General features: G+C 42.0%; 1 protein-coding gene across 1 annotated transcript in view; it reads left to right on the top strand.

The window, feature by feature from the left end:
* Positions 1-10,592, top strand: part of zranb3 (zinc finger, RAN-binding domain containing 3) — a 314,618-nt gene extending 304,026 nt beyond the window's left edge. The window contains exons 20-21 of the mRNA XM_055166955.1: positions 5,869-6,061; positions 10,584-10,592. Of these exons, the coding sequence (XP_055022930.1) occupies positions 5,869-6,061; positions 10,584-10,592 (202 nt within the window). The remainder of the gene's footprint in view (positions 1-5,868; positions 6,062-10,583) is intronic.
* The last annotated feature ends 1,444 nt before the right edge of the window (positions 10,593-12,036 follow it).

Below are 12,036 nucleotides of genomic sequence, written 5' to 3'. Positions count from 1 at the left end.
ATTAAAGATGTTTTTATCGGTCAAAAATGAGCTCTTAATATCAGCAGGTCCACAGATCTGACTTAAGCGTGATGTAACTTTGCCCTGTTGTGTCGCCTCCTTGTCTCCATGGATGTACATAAGTTAAATGCCATACTGTGGGACATTACAGGTAAGGCAATAATCTCCATGGACGCAAGTTAATGCACATTTTTTAGTGTAGCATAGTAGAACAAAACACAACACAACTCCAGGTATGTTTTTGATGAGGAAACGACATCATAACAGAGATTTGAAAAAATTACAAAGCCATACAGACCGACAAATGTACTTATATATGCATGGTTACGTGATTAAATATTTAAATCATGTATTTATAGGCTCCTTTGGCTCTTTCTCTTTACTTCCTGTACCCAACAATGTTATTTAAGCTGGAGATGAGAGGATTTTTTTAGCATCTCAAAATAGTGTGCGTGCGTGGTTGTACCCGCTGTGTTCTGAACCAAAGCCCACCCATCTGGCACCTAAAATATTAAAACTTCACTTTGAGCAGGCGGGCGCGGAGAGCACAGACACCCAAAGACAAACTCAAATAAGTTGATAGTATACAGTAGTGTTGAGCTCACAGTGTGTCTCTGCAGAGTTTGCCTTCGGAGCCGGAGCTGTGTGCACACGGATCACAGCCCCGGATCACACTTCACTGTTTTCACATTCTTATAACTGTTTACTTCATTATCACCACCAAGCAAAACAATATGACCACCTGTTTAATATGAAACCTGCACTGTAAAACTGAAGGTGCACTGTGGAACTGTGCAGAGAAGGGTCCTCCACCTGCTTGGCTATATATATCTAGCATTGTTTTCCATTATTTGTGTTTCTGTTGGACAAAGATACTTGAGTACTGTGAGTGGGCTTGCTCTCCACAGATCAGACAAATAACTACTTGTCCCTGTAGCACCAAGCACTTGTCCCCATGGAGACGTTGTGTTTTAATGCCGTACTGTGGTAGCCGGTTTCACTTTGTGGAAACCATCTGACCTCGCAGCATTAGGATTCGTTCGCTCTGACGTTTGGCAGGTTTTTTTTTTATTTAACCAGTCGCTGCTATTTGGTCCAGATGTATGTAATGCTCCGAAATGCTCAGTGGTGTCCAAGTAATTGCCTGCACAACAGCAAACAAAGCAGAGAGTGAATATGTCTGTCAATTATAACTGTCATTTCTGGGAATTCAGCTGGAAAGTCCGTCTGAATTGTACCCTTTATCAGACTAAGTTAGTTAATCTACATACATATAAATAAAAAATAATATATATTATATATATATATTGTATGAATTACACACACAAGTTACAGTATGTCTCAACACATTTATTCATACTTACAAACAAAACATGCAAAAACTAGTGGTCTCAAACACATACAAGTAGAGTAAATACAGTGTGTCAGACTACTCCTCAGGAATAGTACACAAGTGAGGCGCACATTTTATGTATAGTCTGTCAATTTCTCATGTGTATTCACTCGTCACACCGCCTCAGTTCGGGAAGATCGGTAAAACGACATAAACAAGGCCCGACATTTGGTCTCACTACATTCACATTTAATTTTCTTTTGATATAGACTTCACATACTAAAGGCCATCGAGAACGTCCCCCGTCTCCCGGGCACAGCAGTTACCCGTGTGCCCCCCGAGAGAAGGGGGCGCCTAGAGGGAGGATGGGACGTTCGAGCCAGGACTTTCAAGCCAGTGGGATGTTCAAGCCGGTATTCTGTTTTTATGAGGTGAACTTGTGAATTAAAGGTGCGATAAAAATGCAAAGTTTGTATTCCAAAGGAGGATAGCGTACGCAGTCTACTATCGCAGCTCGGGTTGGTTCAGCTCCTCGCTGATTGGCCGGTGCGCGGTCTACAACTTCTGGGGTTCACGCAAACCGTCTAGTATGAATGGTAAATGGAAAGAATTCAGATTTAAAAGTGCTAAATAACAGTTTGTCATGTAGTTTGCGCTGAAATGGAAGCATCACGTTCTCTGTAGTTCCCTCTGTTTTACTGTATTGTACTGTTAATTACTGTAGTACATTTGATGATACCACATCAAAATACTTCAGTTCCATCCAAAGTAACAAACAGAGAAGTGGGAGCGACATGTTCCAGTTTGTTCCTGTAAAATTCAGCACTGCATTTATCAACTTTTATAAAAACACATATTTTTTAGGAGAAGCATCGAGTCTTCTCAAGTCACAGTCCTTAAGTCCGAGTCAAGTCCCAAGTCACTGACCTTCAAGTCCAAGTCAAGTCTCAAGTCTTAAAAATAGTGACTCAAATCTGACTCGGGTCCAAGTCCTGCCTTGCAAGTCCCCACTTCTGGCTACAATGACATGGAGATGAAGAAAACTGGGACATTTTCTAATTTTTTTCTAGATTTTGTCAGACTTACTACCGCGAACACGAGCCCGGCGGAAGTTGACATCGCATATTTACAGACGTCTTCCTGATTTCCGACATATTGGTCCAATTCTTACTCATTTTCGGCTTTGTAACGTGTCAACTTTTAGACTAGACTAGATCTCCCACTAACAAAATAAAGAGCTGTTATTAATTCTCTGTATTTGAACCCATATCCTTTTTCTAATTAGCTCCACGGGCAGAATACAAAAGACCTTGTAATATTGTAATGTGTAGTACTCTAAAACCCCGTCCCTTTGGCTCCACTGAAGGAAAAAAAAACAATTTACTCAAGTGTTTTTAAAGTCTCAAATCCAGGTCAGTCTGTCAGGGTGAGCGCAGATCTAAACCAGGGAGGAGTCAAAATCAAAACATTAGAAAAAAAGGCCTTTATAATTTGGTTCATGAAATTTTTAAAGAGTTTTTTTTTACATAAGGTCTAATTACAAAGAAGTGAGATTGTTTAACCTTGTAGTTTCCGCTCCCGATTAAAATTTAAAACGAGGTGAGAAGAAACAAAATACACCAAATTTACTTTACTAACAATAATACTAACCACAATACTGCAACTACTACTACTACTACTTCTTCTTCTACTACTACTACTGCTTGTTCTTCCACCACTACTGCTACAGTCACTGCTACTACTATTAGTTTTACTACGACTACTAGCTCGACTACTATCATTACTGCTACTACGACAACTACTACTTTTACTTCGACTACTACTACAAAAGCCATTACTACTGCTGCTGTTGCTATTACTGCTACTCCTACTACTGCTAGTATGAGTACTACTACTACTTTTACTACTACTACTACTGCTTCTTCTACTTCTACTACTACTATTATTGCTACTTCTTCTACTACTACTACTACTACTACTACTACTACTTCTTCTACTACTACTACTACTTACTAATTACTACCTCTTCTTCTACTACTACTACTTCTACTACTACTACTATTACCCCTTCTACTACTACTTCTACTACTACTACTACTACTTACTTCTGCTACTTACTACTACTACTACTACTACCGCTTTCTTCTGCTACTACTACTACTACTTCTACTACTACTACTACCTGTTACTACTACTACTACTACTACTACTACTACTACTGTTTCTTCTGCTACTACTAGTACTACTGCTACTACTCTACTACTACTAGTACTGCTCTCTTCTACTACTACTTCTGTTACTACTACTACTATTACTCTTCTACTACTACTACTACTACTACTACTACTACTACCCCTTCTACTACTACTTCTACTACTACGTCTACTACCTGTTCTTCTACTACTACTACTACTACTACTGTTTCTTCTGCTACTACTGGTACTACTACTACTACCGCTTCTTCTTCTGCTACTACTATACTACTACTACTACTACTACTACTACTACTACTACTACTACTACTACTACGTCTACTACCTGTTCTTCAACTACTACTACTACTACTACTACTACTACTACTACTACTACTACTACTACTGTTTCTTCTGCTACTACTAGTACTACTGCTACTACCTCTACTACTACTAGTACTGCTTCTTCTTCTGCTACTACTACTACTACTTCTACTACTACGTCTACTACCTGTTCTTCTACTACTACTTCTACTTCTACTACTACTACTATGACAGCTACTACTATTACTTGCCATAGTTTGGTATTACAGTTATTATTACGACTAAAAGAGGAGAACTGATTCATAAAAACTAAAAAGTCTGTTCCCCAAAGTAAAAGTAAAGTAGATTTTAGAGAAGTACAGAGGAGGTGCAGTCGTGTGGGTCTCTGTGCAGCAGTGCTGAGGTCAGGACGTGTAATGAGCAGCTCCGCAAACTTTCACATGTTTGTAATGATCATGTTCGACATGTGTGGATTTGAGTTTCACAGATTTTGTCAGTGAAACTTTTCTGAAACATTTGAGATTACATCATCACCAAAATGTAGCCTGCAAATGAAACCCAATAGTAAATACATCTTAAAGAAACATTTGTCTTTAAAATCCGTGTATCATTCGTTCATTCGTTTTTCTAAATAAAACTAAAAATAAAAAACAGTTTTCTTCATTATTTGTCTCCAAAACCAAAATTAAAAAATGGATAACGGTCATTTACGTGGCTTAAACTGCAATGCCGGACTGAACCAGGACTAAAACAGGTCTAAACCAGGACTAAACTGTTTTCTGTCCTGGTTTGGGCCCAGTCTCATTCCAATCTGGTCCCGGTCTGGTCCCGCTCTCCATCCCTTTCTCACTCCCGGTCTCAATCACGGTCTGGCCCTGGTCTGGTCCCGGCCTCAGTCCTGCTCTCAGTCCTGGTCTGATCCTGGTCTCAGTCCTGGTCCTCAGTTCTGGTCTCAATCACGGTCTGGCCCTGGTCTGGTCCCGGCCTCAGTCCTGCTCTCAGTCCTGGTCTGATCCTGGTCTCAGTCCCGGTCTCAGTTCTGGTCTCAATCACGGTCTGGCCCTGGTCTGGTCCCGGCCTCAGTCCTGCTCTCAGTCCTGGTCTGATCCTGGTCTCAGTCCCGGTCTCAGTTCTGGTCTCAATCACAGTCTGGCCCTGGTCTGGTCCTGGCCTCAGTCCTGCTCTCAGTCCTGGTCTGATCCTGGTCTCAGTCCTGGTCCTCAGTTCTGGTCTCAATCACGGTCTAGTCCTGGTCTGGTCCTGATCTGGTCCCAGCCTCAGTTCTGGTCTCAGTCCTGGTCTCAGTCCCAGTCTCAGTTCTTGTCTCAATCACGGTCTAGTCCTGGTCTGGTCCTGGACTGGTCCCGGCCTCAGTTCTGGTCTGAATCATGGTCTGGTCCTGGTCTGGTCCCGGCCTCAGTTCTGGTCTCAGTCCTGGTCTCAGTCCCAGTCTCAGTTCTTGTCTCAATCACGGTCTAGTCCTGGTCTGGTCCTGGACTGGTCCCGGCCTGTTCTGGTCTGAATCATGGCCCTGGTCTGGTCTCAGTCCTGCTCTCAGTCTGGTCTGATCTGTCTCAGTCCTGGTCCTCAGTTCTGGTCTCAATCACGGTCTAGTCCTGGTCTGGTCCTGGTCTGGTCCTAGCCTCAGTTCTGGTCTCAGTCCCGGTCTCAGTCCCAGTCTCAGTTCTTGTCTCAATCACGGTCTAGTCCTGGTCTGGTCCTGGACTGGTCCCGGCCTCAGTTCTGGTCTGAATCATGGTCTGGCCCTGGTCTGGTCCCAGCCTCAGTCTTGGTCCCAGTCCTGGTCCTGTTACTGGTCTCAGTCTTGGTCTGGTCTCATCTCATCTCGATGAAGATGGAAAGGTTTAATGCCATACTGTGAAATATTCCAGGCAAAGTATGTTTTGTCTGCAGGGTCCGTGTTTGATGGACCCTCCACCCGAAAAGTTACACAATGCACCTTTAAAAGTACAAAAGTTTAAAAGTACAATCTTGTCTTCTTGTGTGTCTGTCCGTCAGGTGTCAGGAGGACTTCCAGCTTCGTTCCAGTCAGAGCTTCATGAGGTCTCGTGTGCTGGAGGTGGAGCAGGGCGTGTGTCAGACGTGTGGACTCCAGGCTCACCAGCTGTACCTGAAGGTCCGAGACGCCCCCCCCTCACAGAGGAAGCACCTGCTGCACAACACCTGGCTCTCCCAGCTGCCGCTCAGCAAGGTACACGAGCAAAACACTGCGGTACACTCAGGGGGAAAGAAACATTACAAATCTACTTGTTTTTTCACGGGCAATTGTATTTTTTTATTTGCCTGACCGGCCAGTCCCTTCTGCTTTCTGTTTGAATCCAGATGAGACTGAAACTGGACCATAGAGCGTGAAAATCCTCTGTCCAAACTTGGTGCAATCCAACCACAGCCGCTCATTTGTGTCTCTCAAATGCGGAAGTCTTCTCTTGAAAATTCTCGTTACATTCAGAACAAAATATACATGGTGTCCCAAAAATCTGACATCATTTCGCATTTGGCAATTCTTGTTGAAATAACCTCAGATTTTCACAGAATGTATAAAGACTTTTAGATTTTATATTTAATAGAGACAAATGCTCTGTTCTCATCCAAAACAAACACGGCTGCTTACACATAAAAAAAGGAGAAAAAACAACATAAAGGACTGAGAAACAGCACGGATTTTTACAGAATCAACCACTGAAGCGCTAAACTATTACTTATCTCAGGTAAAAGAAGTTATACAACATGTCCCCAAAAATTTGACATCATTTCGCAGGTCAATAATTTTGGCAATTCTTGCTGAAATAACCTATAAAAGGACGAGAACTTCGCACATCAGTGACTAGACGGGTGCACTGGAGGAGAAGGAGCAGCCCAAGAACATAGACGAATATTATTATTATTATTATAGTAGTAGTAGTAGTAGTAGTAGTAGTAGTAATAGTATTAGTAGTAGTAGTCGTAGTATTATTATTATTATTATTATTATTATTATTAGTAGTAGTAGTAGTAGTAGTAGTAGTAGTAGTAGTTATTAGTAGTAGTAGTAGTAGTAGTATTATTAGTAGTAGTAGTAGTAGTAGTCGTAGTAGTAGCAGTAGTATTATTATTATTATTATTATTATTATAGTAGTAGTAGTAGTAGTAGTAGTAGTAGTAGTAGTAGTAGTAGTAATAGTAGCAGTAGCAGTAGTAGTAGTATTATTAGGCCCGAGCGCCGACAGGCCGGCGAAGGGCCTATTAGTTTCGCACAGCGAAACGCCCAAGTGGCCGAAAAATGGCATGGCGCGACGTGACTCGCCCGTAGTGACCAGGGACCCTCGCCATCACGTAGCAATGCGCCTGAGGTTTCCGAAAATGTATAGTTTGTCGGCCAAAAAAAGCGGAACATTGTTCTCGTACCGGAATATTTAGGCCCGAGCCCCGACTGGGCGTAGGGCCTATTGCTTCCGCTCAGCGGAGCGAATGGGAAGGGACGTGCGCATGTCCGAATGTGACAAGACGACATGCAACTATGTCCACGGTCGCCCCCGGCACGAACAGCAGTATCCCAGTAACCCACGCCCAAGGCCTGAGCCATATTTACTACTGCTAAAATGAATGGAAGTCAATGGAAGGCGATGGGTGACCTCCACGAGATGGTCCAGACGCGTCCGTCACTCACCAATGACCCCACGGTGACGTGGGGAAGGTCGAGAGCTTTCAAAAAATGTATAATATGTTGTTCTAAAGTTTTCGGATATATTGTTTTTGCTCGAATTATTATTATTTTATTTTTAGGCCCGAGCGCCGACAGGCCGGCGAAGGGCCTATTAGTTTCGCACAGCGAAACGCCAAGTGGCCAAAAAATGGAATGGCGCGACGTGACTCGCCCGTAGTGACCAGGGACCCTCGCCATCACGTAGCAATGCGCCTGAGGTTTCCGAAAACGTATAGTTTGTCGGCCAAAAAAAAGCGGAACATTGTTCTCGAAGGAGAATATTTAGGCCCGAGCGCCGACAGGCCGGCGAAGGGCCTATTAGTTTCGCACAGCGAAACGCCAAGTGGCCAAAAAATGGAATGGCGCGACGTGACTCGCCCGTAGTGACCAGGAACCCTCGCCATCACGTAGCAATGCGCCTGAGGTTTCCGAAAACGTATAGTTTGTCGGCCAAAAAAAAGCGGAACATTGTTCTCGTACCGGAATATTATTCTTTCTTATTATTTTTCTCCTAACCAACTCACCCATTTTTCACCCACTAAACAATGACGAAAAGTCCTGAAATTTTGCCATCTGGTAAAACTCGCGCTTCCCTACGTTTTGGCTATTTCCATTTTCCAAATGACTCAAAAATGCATTAGGGAATACGAATGACACAAAAAAAAACTTGCACGTACAATCATGAAATTTGACACAGAAGTCAATCATGTCAAGACAAGGAAAAAATATTATTACGCCAACACCGTGTGCTCCACTAGGGGGCAGCAATATTGGCTTAAAGTTTGCTAAGCTGTTACGAACTCCTCCGAGGGCGTTCACCCGAACGAGCTCAAATTTGGTCCACATCATCTCAAGACGTAGAACAATAAAAGTTATCCAAATTGTTCACACACGTCTTACGATCTCTGAGCAGTGAAGCAACAAAAAATGCTCACAATTTTGGACATTTACAAATTGCTCCCATTTGCTGAAAACAAACTCCGATTTCAATGACATTTGAAACATTTGTTAAACTCTCTGCCCTGAAGCTACTTCATGTGAAAATTGTGAATTTGGTGCATTAGCGCCCCCTATAGATTGAAACAAAATTTAATATGGAAAAAATTCATTTGCTCCCAAATAGTTGCTCAAAAATTTCTGAAATTTTGCACAAAATTCCATTTTGGCATCCTGATCCAAAAGTCAATGACACCCATGTCATATTTTTTATGGTGTTGCCATAGCGATGACATAAACTCTCCATTGATAAAATCTACAAATTCTGGCACAAAACTTTGGCCGATTTCACTCAAATTTGAATCGTTCATTGACACCCCGACCCTGAACACATTTATATAAGAAAATCTCAAATGGGCGCAATAGCGCCCCTTAGGGAAATTGCATGGTAGTGCAAACTTTTACTTTGTCGTAGACATATAAAATTTGGTACACAGATTCATGACATGGTCTTGATCAAAAAAGTCAATGACGACCCCATGCCATTTCCCATCGTGTTGCCATGGTGACAGACTAAACATCTGCCCTTGCCAATAGGCCCAACAACAACTTTGGTGTAGCCAAACCAAATTTGGTACACAGATGCATCATGGGAATAGGAACAAAAAAGTATATTACGCGGTTGCTAGGCAACCAACAGGAAGTCGTCCATATTGGATTGATGGTGCGACCTGTCCTTGCATTTGAACGAGCTCGTCCTCGGGCGTTTGACCCAAACAGAATCATTCTGTATCATCTAGACAAGTGGGACATTAAAAGTTGTTAAAAGCTTTTTAAAAGGTCAAACGGTGTTGCCGTGGCAACAAGGCAAATTTCGGGTTCGTTTTTCGGGCTCACCATCAAACTTCGACGACTGACAATTTGCACAAACTTTGGCCAATTTCACTCAAATTTTAATCCTGAGTTCTCACCTCAACCCTGAACAGATTGATGTAAGAAAATACAAAAATGGGTGCAATAGCGCCTCCTAGCGTTTTGCACAAACTTTGGCCGATTTCACTCAAATTTTAATCGTGGGTTCACACCCCGACCATGAACAGACTGATGTAAGAAAATACAAAAATGGGTGCAATAGCGCCCCCTAGAAAATTTGTATGTAAAAATAAGGTTTTATTTGTCACAGATATACAACATTTGGTACCCACATTTGTGACATAGTCTCGATTAAAAAACTCAATGATGCTCACATCCCATTTATATTGTGTTGCCAGGGCAACAAGCCAAAATTGTATCCTTGCCAATGGGACGTCCTTACACAAACGTTGGCGTAGCCAAACCAAATTTGGTAGCCAGATGCATCATGGCAATAAGAACAAAAATGTATATTCTGACCACGCCCATTTACAAACCGGAAGTCCGCCATCTTGGATTTTTTTTTTTTTGCCAAATTTTGAAAATTGCAGGGTTGGATTAAGAGTTATAGGGTTAGGGTTGGGGCTATGGTTAGGATACGATTAGGGTAAGGTTTAAGCTTAGGCTTATTGGGGTCAGTGTGAGGTGCGGCTTTGCGGAGCGCAGCGTTTGTGGAGCGCGGCATTTGCGGAGCGCGGCTTAAGCACTCGCGAGGGCCAATCATTGCCGCTTGCGGCTATATTTATTATTATTATTATCATTATTATTATTATTTAAAAGATGCCTAGGCCTTGATGTTAATGTGGACATTAACAACCATGCTAAATAGCCAGTGTGTCTTATGGAATGTTGAGAGGAGCCTAACATTCTATTGAGGTTCTGGGCCTGTTGATGGTAAAGAAATCATCACAGATCCATTGATTTTGGTTGGATTTTTATATTTTTTTCTGTAGAATGACTATACTGTTTGAAGAAAAGAATGGCATATTGGCTGATGTCAAAACTTGGGGGAATAGTTGATTGCCAATGAGGTAAAGATGAAAATATTGGAAAAAAGTGAAAAAATGCCTTATTTTTTGGCATTAAATTGAGCCAAAATCATGTAGAAATGTGTTTTATGAATATTTTTTTTCACTGAATGTTGTCACCACATGTGTTCTTTGCATCTGGAATGTATTTGTAGACAGCTTAACCAATTCACTGAGGATTTGAGGAAATTTTTAATTTTTCAAAATTTTCTATCACAAAATGAAGGTTACCTACACTAAAATGGCCACAATTTTTTTTCACGATATTTCCGGAAGAGCAGACCCTCCAATTATTGGTCCTCAGGGTCACAGTTAACCTGTTACCATCCACCTATTTTGGTGTGTGCACAATAGCACTACATACCCAAGTGCCATAGCTTATTAAAAGAAAACCTTAGAACCCACATGCTTGTGTGAGGCATCATTTTAAAGCTTAGGCCTTCTAGTTTCTGCAGATATGTACATGAAGACTGTGAGTGCTGCCTAACCTACAGTACAGTCAATAAAAATTTTTATTTTTTTGCCCTCGAAAAAACAATTGAAAAAAATAAAGGCCTTAGCTTGGTCATACTTCATGCTAGGCATTTGTGACTCACTACACTCATTGTTCAAGTTGTTGGCAACAACTGTGTAGAATTTCAGATCTCTAGGACAAAGGGTTTTGATGCTGTGAGCCTTTGTGTAAACAAAATGACAATTCAGCACAAGATTGCCAAATTTGTGCCAAAATAATAATAATAATAATATAATAATAATTGTTATTATTATAATACTAATTCTTCTGAGCTTTAGGCATGTTTTCTCGAGAAAAAAAACCTAAAAGTAGCCAAAATTGTCCTCCAAGTAGCAGATCTGCCCAATATGGCCCTCCCGCACCGCTTCTTGTGTCCCTCTCTGTGGCGCCTGTAAACACCGCGTCCGTTTCAAAGTCCATCTGGATGTCCCACCCACCGTTTGAAAGCTCTGGTGATAGGCTAAAACAATATGTCAATCACTTTCTGGAAGATCCAATGACTGAAGAGATTTCCCGTAAACAAACTGATGACGCGTGCGTAAAGCCAGAAAGTATATGGGTGCGTTAGCTTCTTCAGCGGCTTGTCCCAGCTAAACCCCGGCACCGACAACAGCGGGGAGGGTCTCATTTTAAAGCTAAGAGTGTGAGGAAAACAAGAGAAACGGAACTCAGAGAGGGAGAAGGCTCGGAAAGGCAACATATCTTTTTATTCACGCTTTCATCCATTCATACAGATGAGGATTTTCTGGATTATTTCCCCACATGGAATTATTTTATGGAAAAAAACAACCTGGAAAATCGCCCGCCGGCGGGCGGGTGGATGAAAACACAAATAAAAAGTATGGCAGGCGATGTCAGGTTCAACCCATTTTCTAGAGCTTTTGAGACTTTGGCTCCCCAACTATATGGCTGATTTACACAGATTTTGGTGTTGTTCTTCTACCTGCATAGGGAAACAACACCATATGCAGCCTGACTTCTCCAGGAGAGTCACTCTCCTAGAGGCGCATTTCCAGATCACAATAGACTCCTTAATCCAGCATTTGTTAAACCCCAGTTTCACAGCCATTTTGAGTCCCTCTGTTCTGTATTTA

This window comes from Boleophthalmus pectinirostris, unplaced genomic scaffold, assembly GCF_026225935.1.
Source record: "Boleophthalmus pectinirostris isolate CB_2022bp ecotype Guang Dong unplaced genomic scaffold, ASM2622593v1 HiC_scaffold_11, whole genome shotgun sequence".
Classification (NCBI taxonomy): Eukaryota; Metazoa; Chordata; class Actinopteri; order Gobiiformes; family Gobiidae; genus Boleophthalmus; species Boleophthalmus pectinirostris.
Note: the sequence above shows the minus strand (reverse complement) of the source record. Positions and strands in the feature narration are given on the sequence as shown.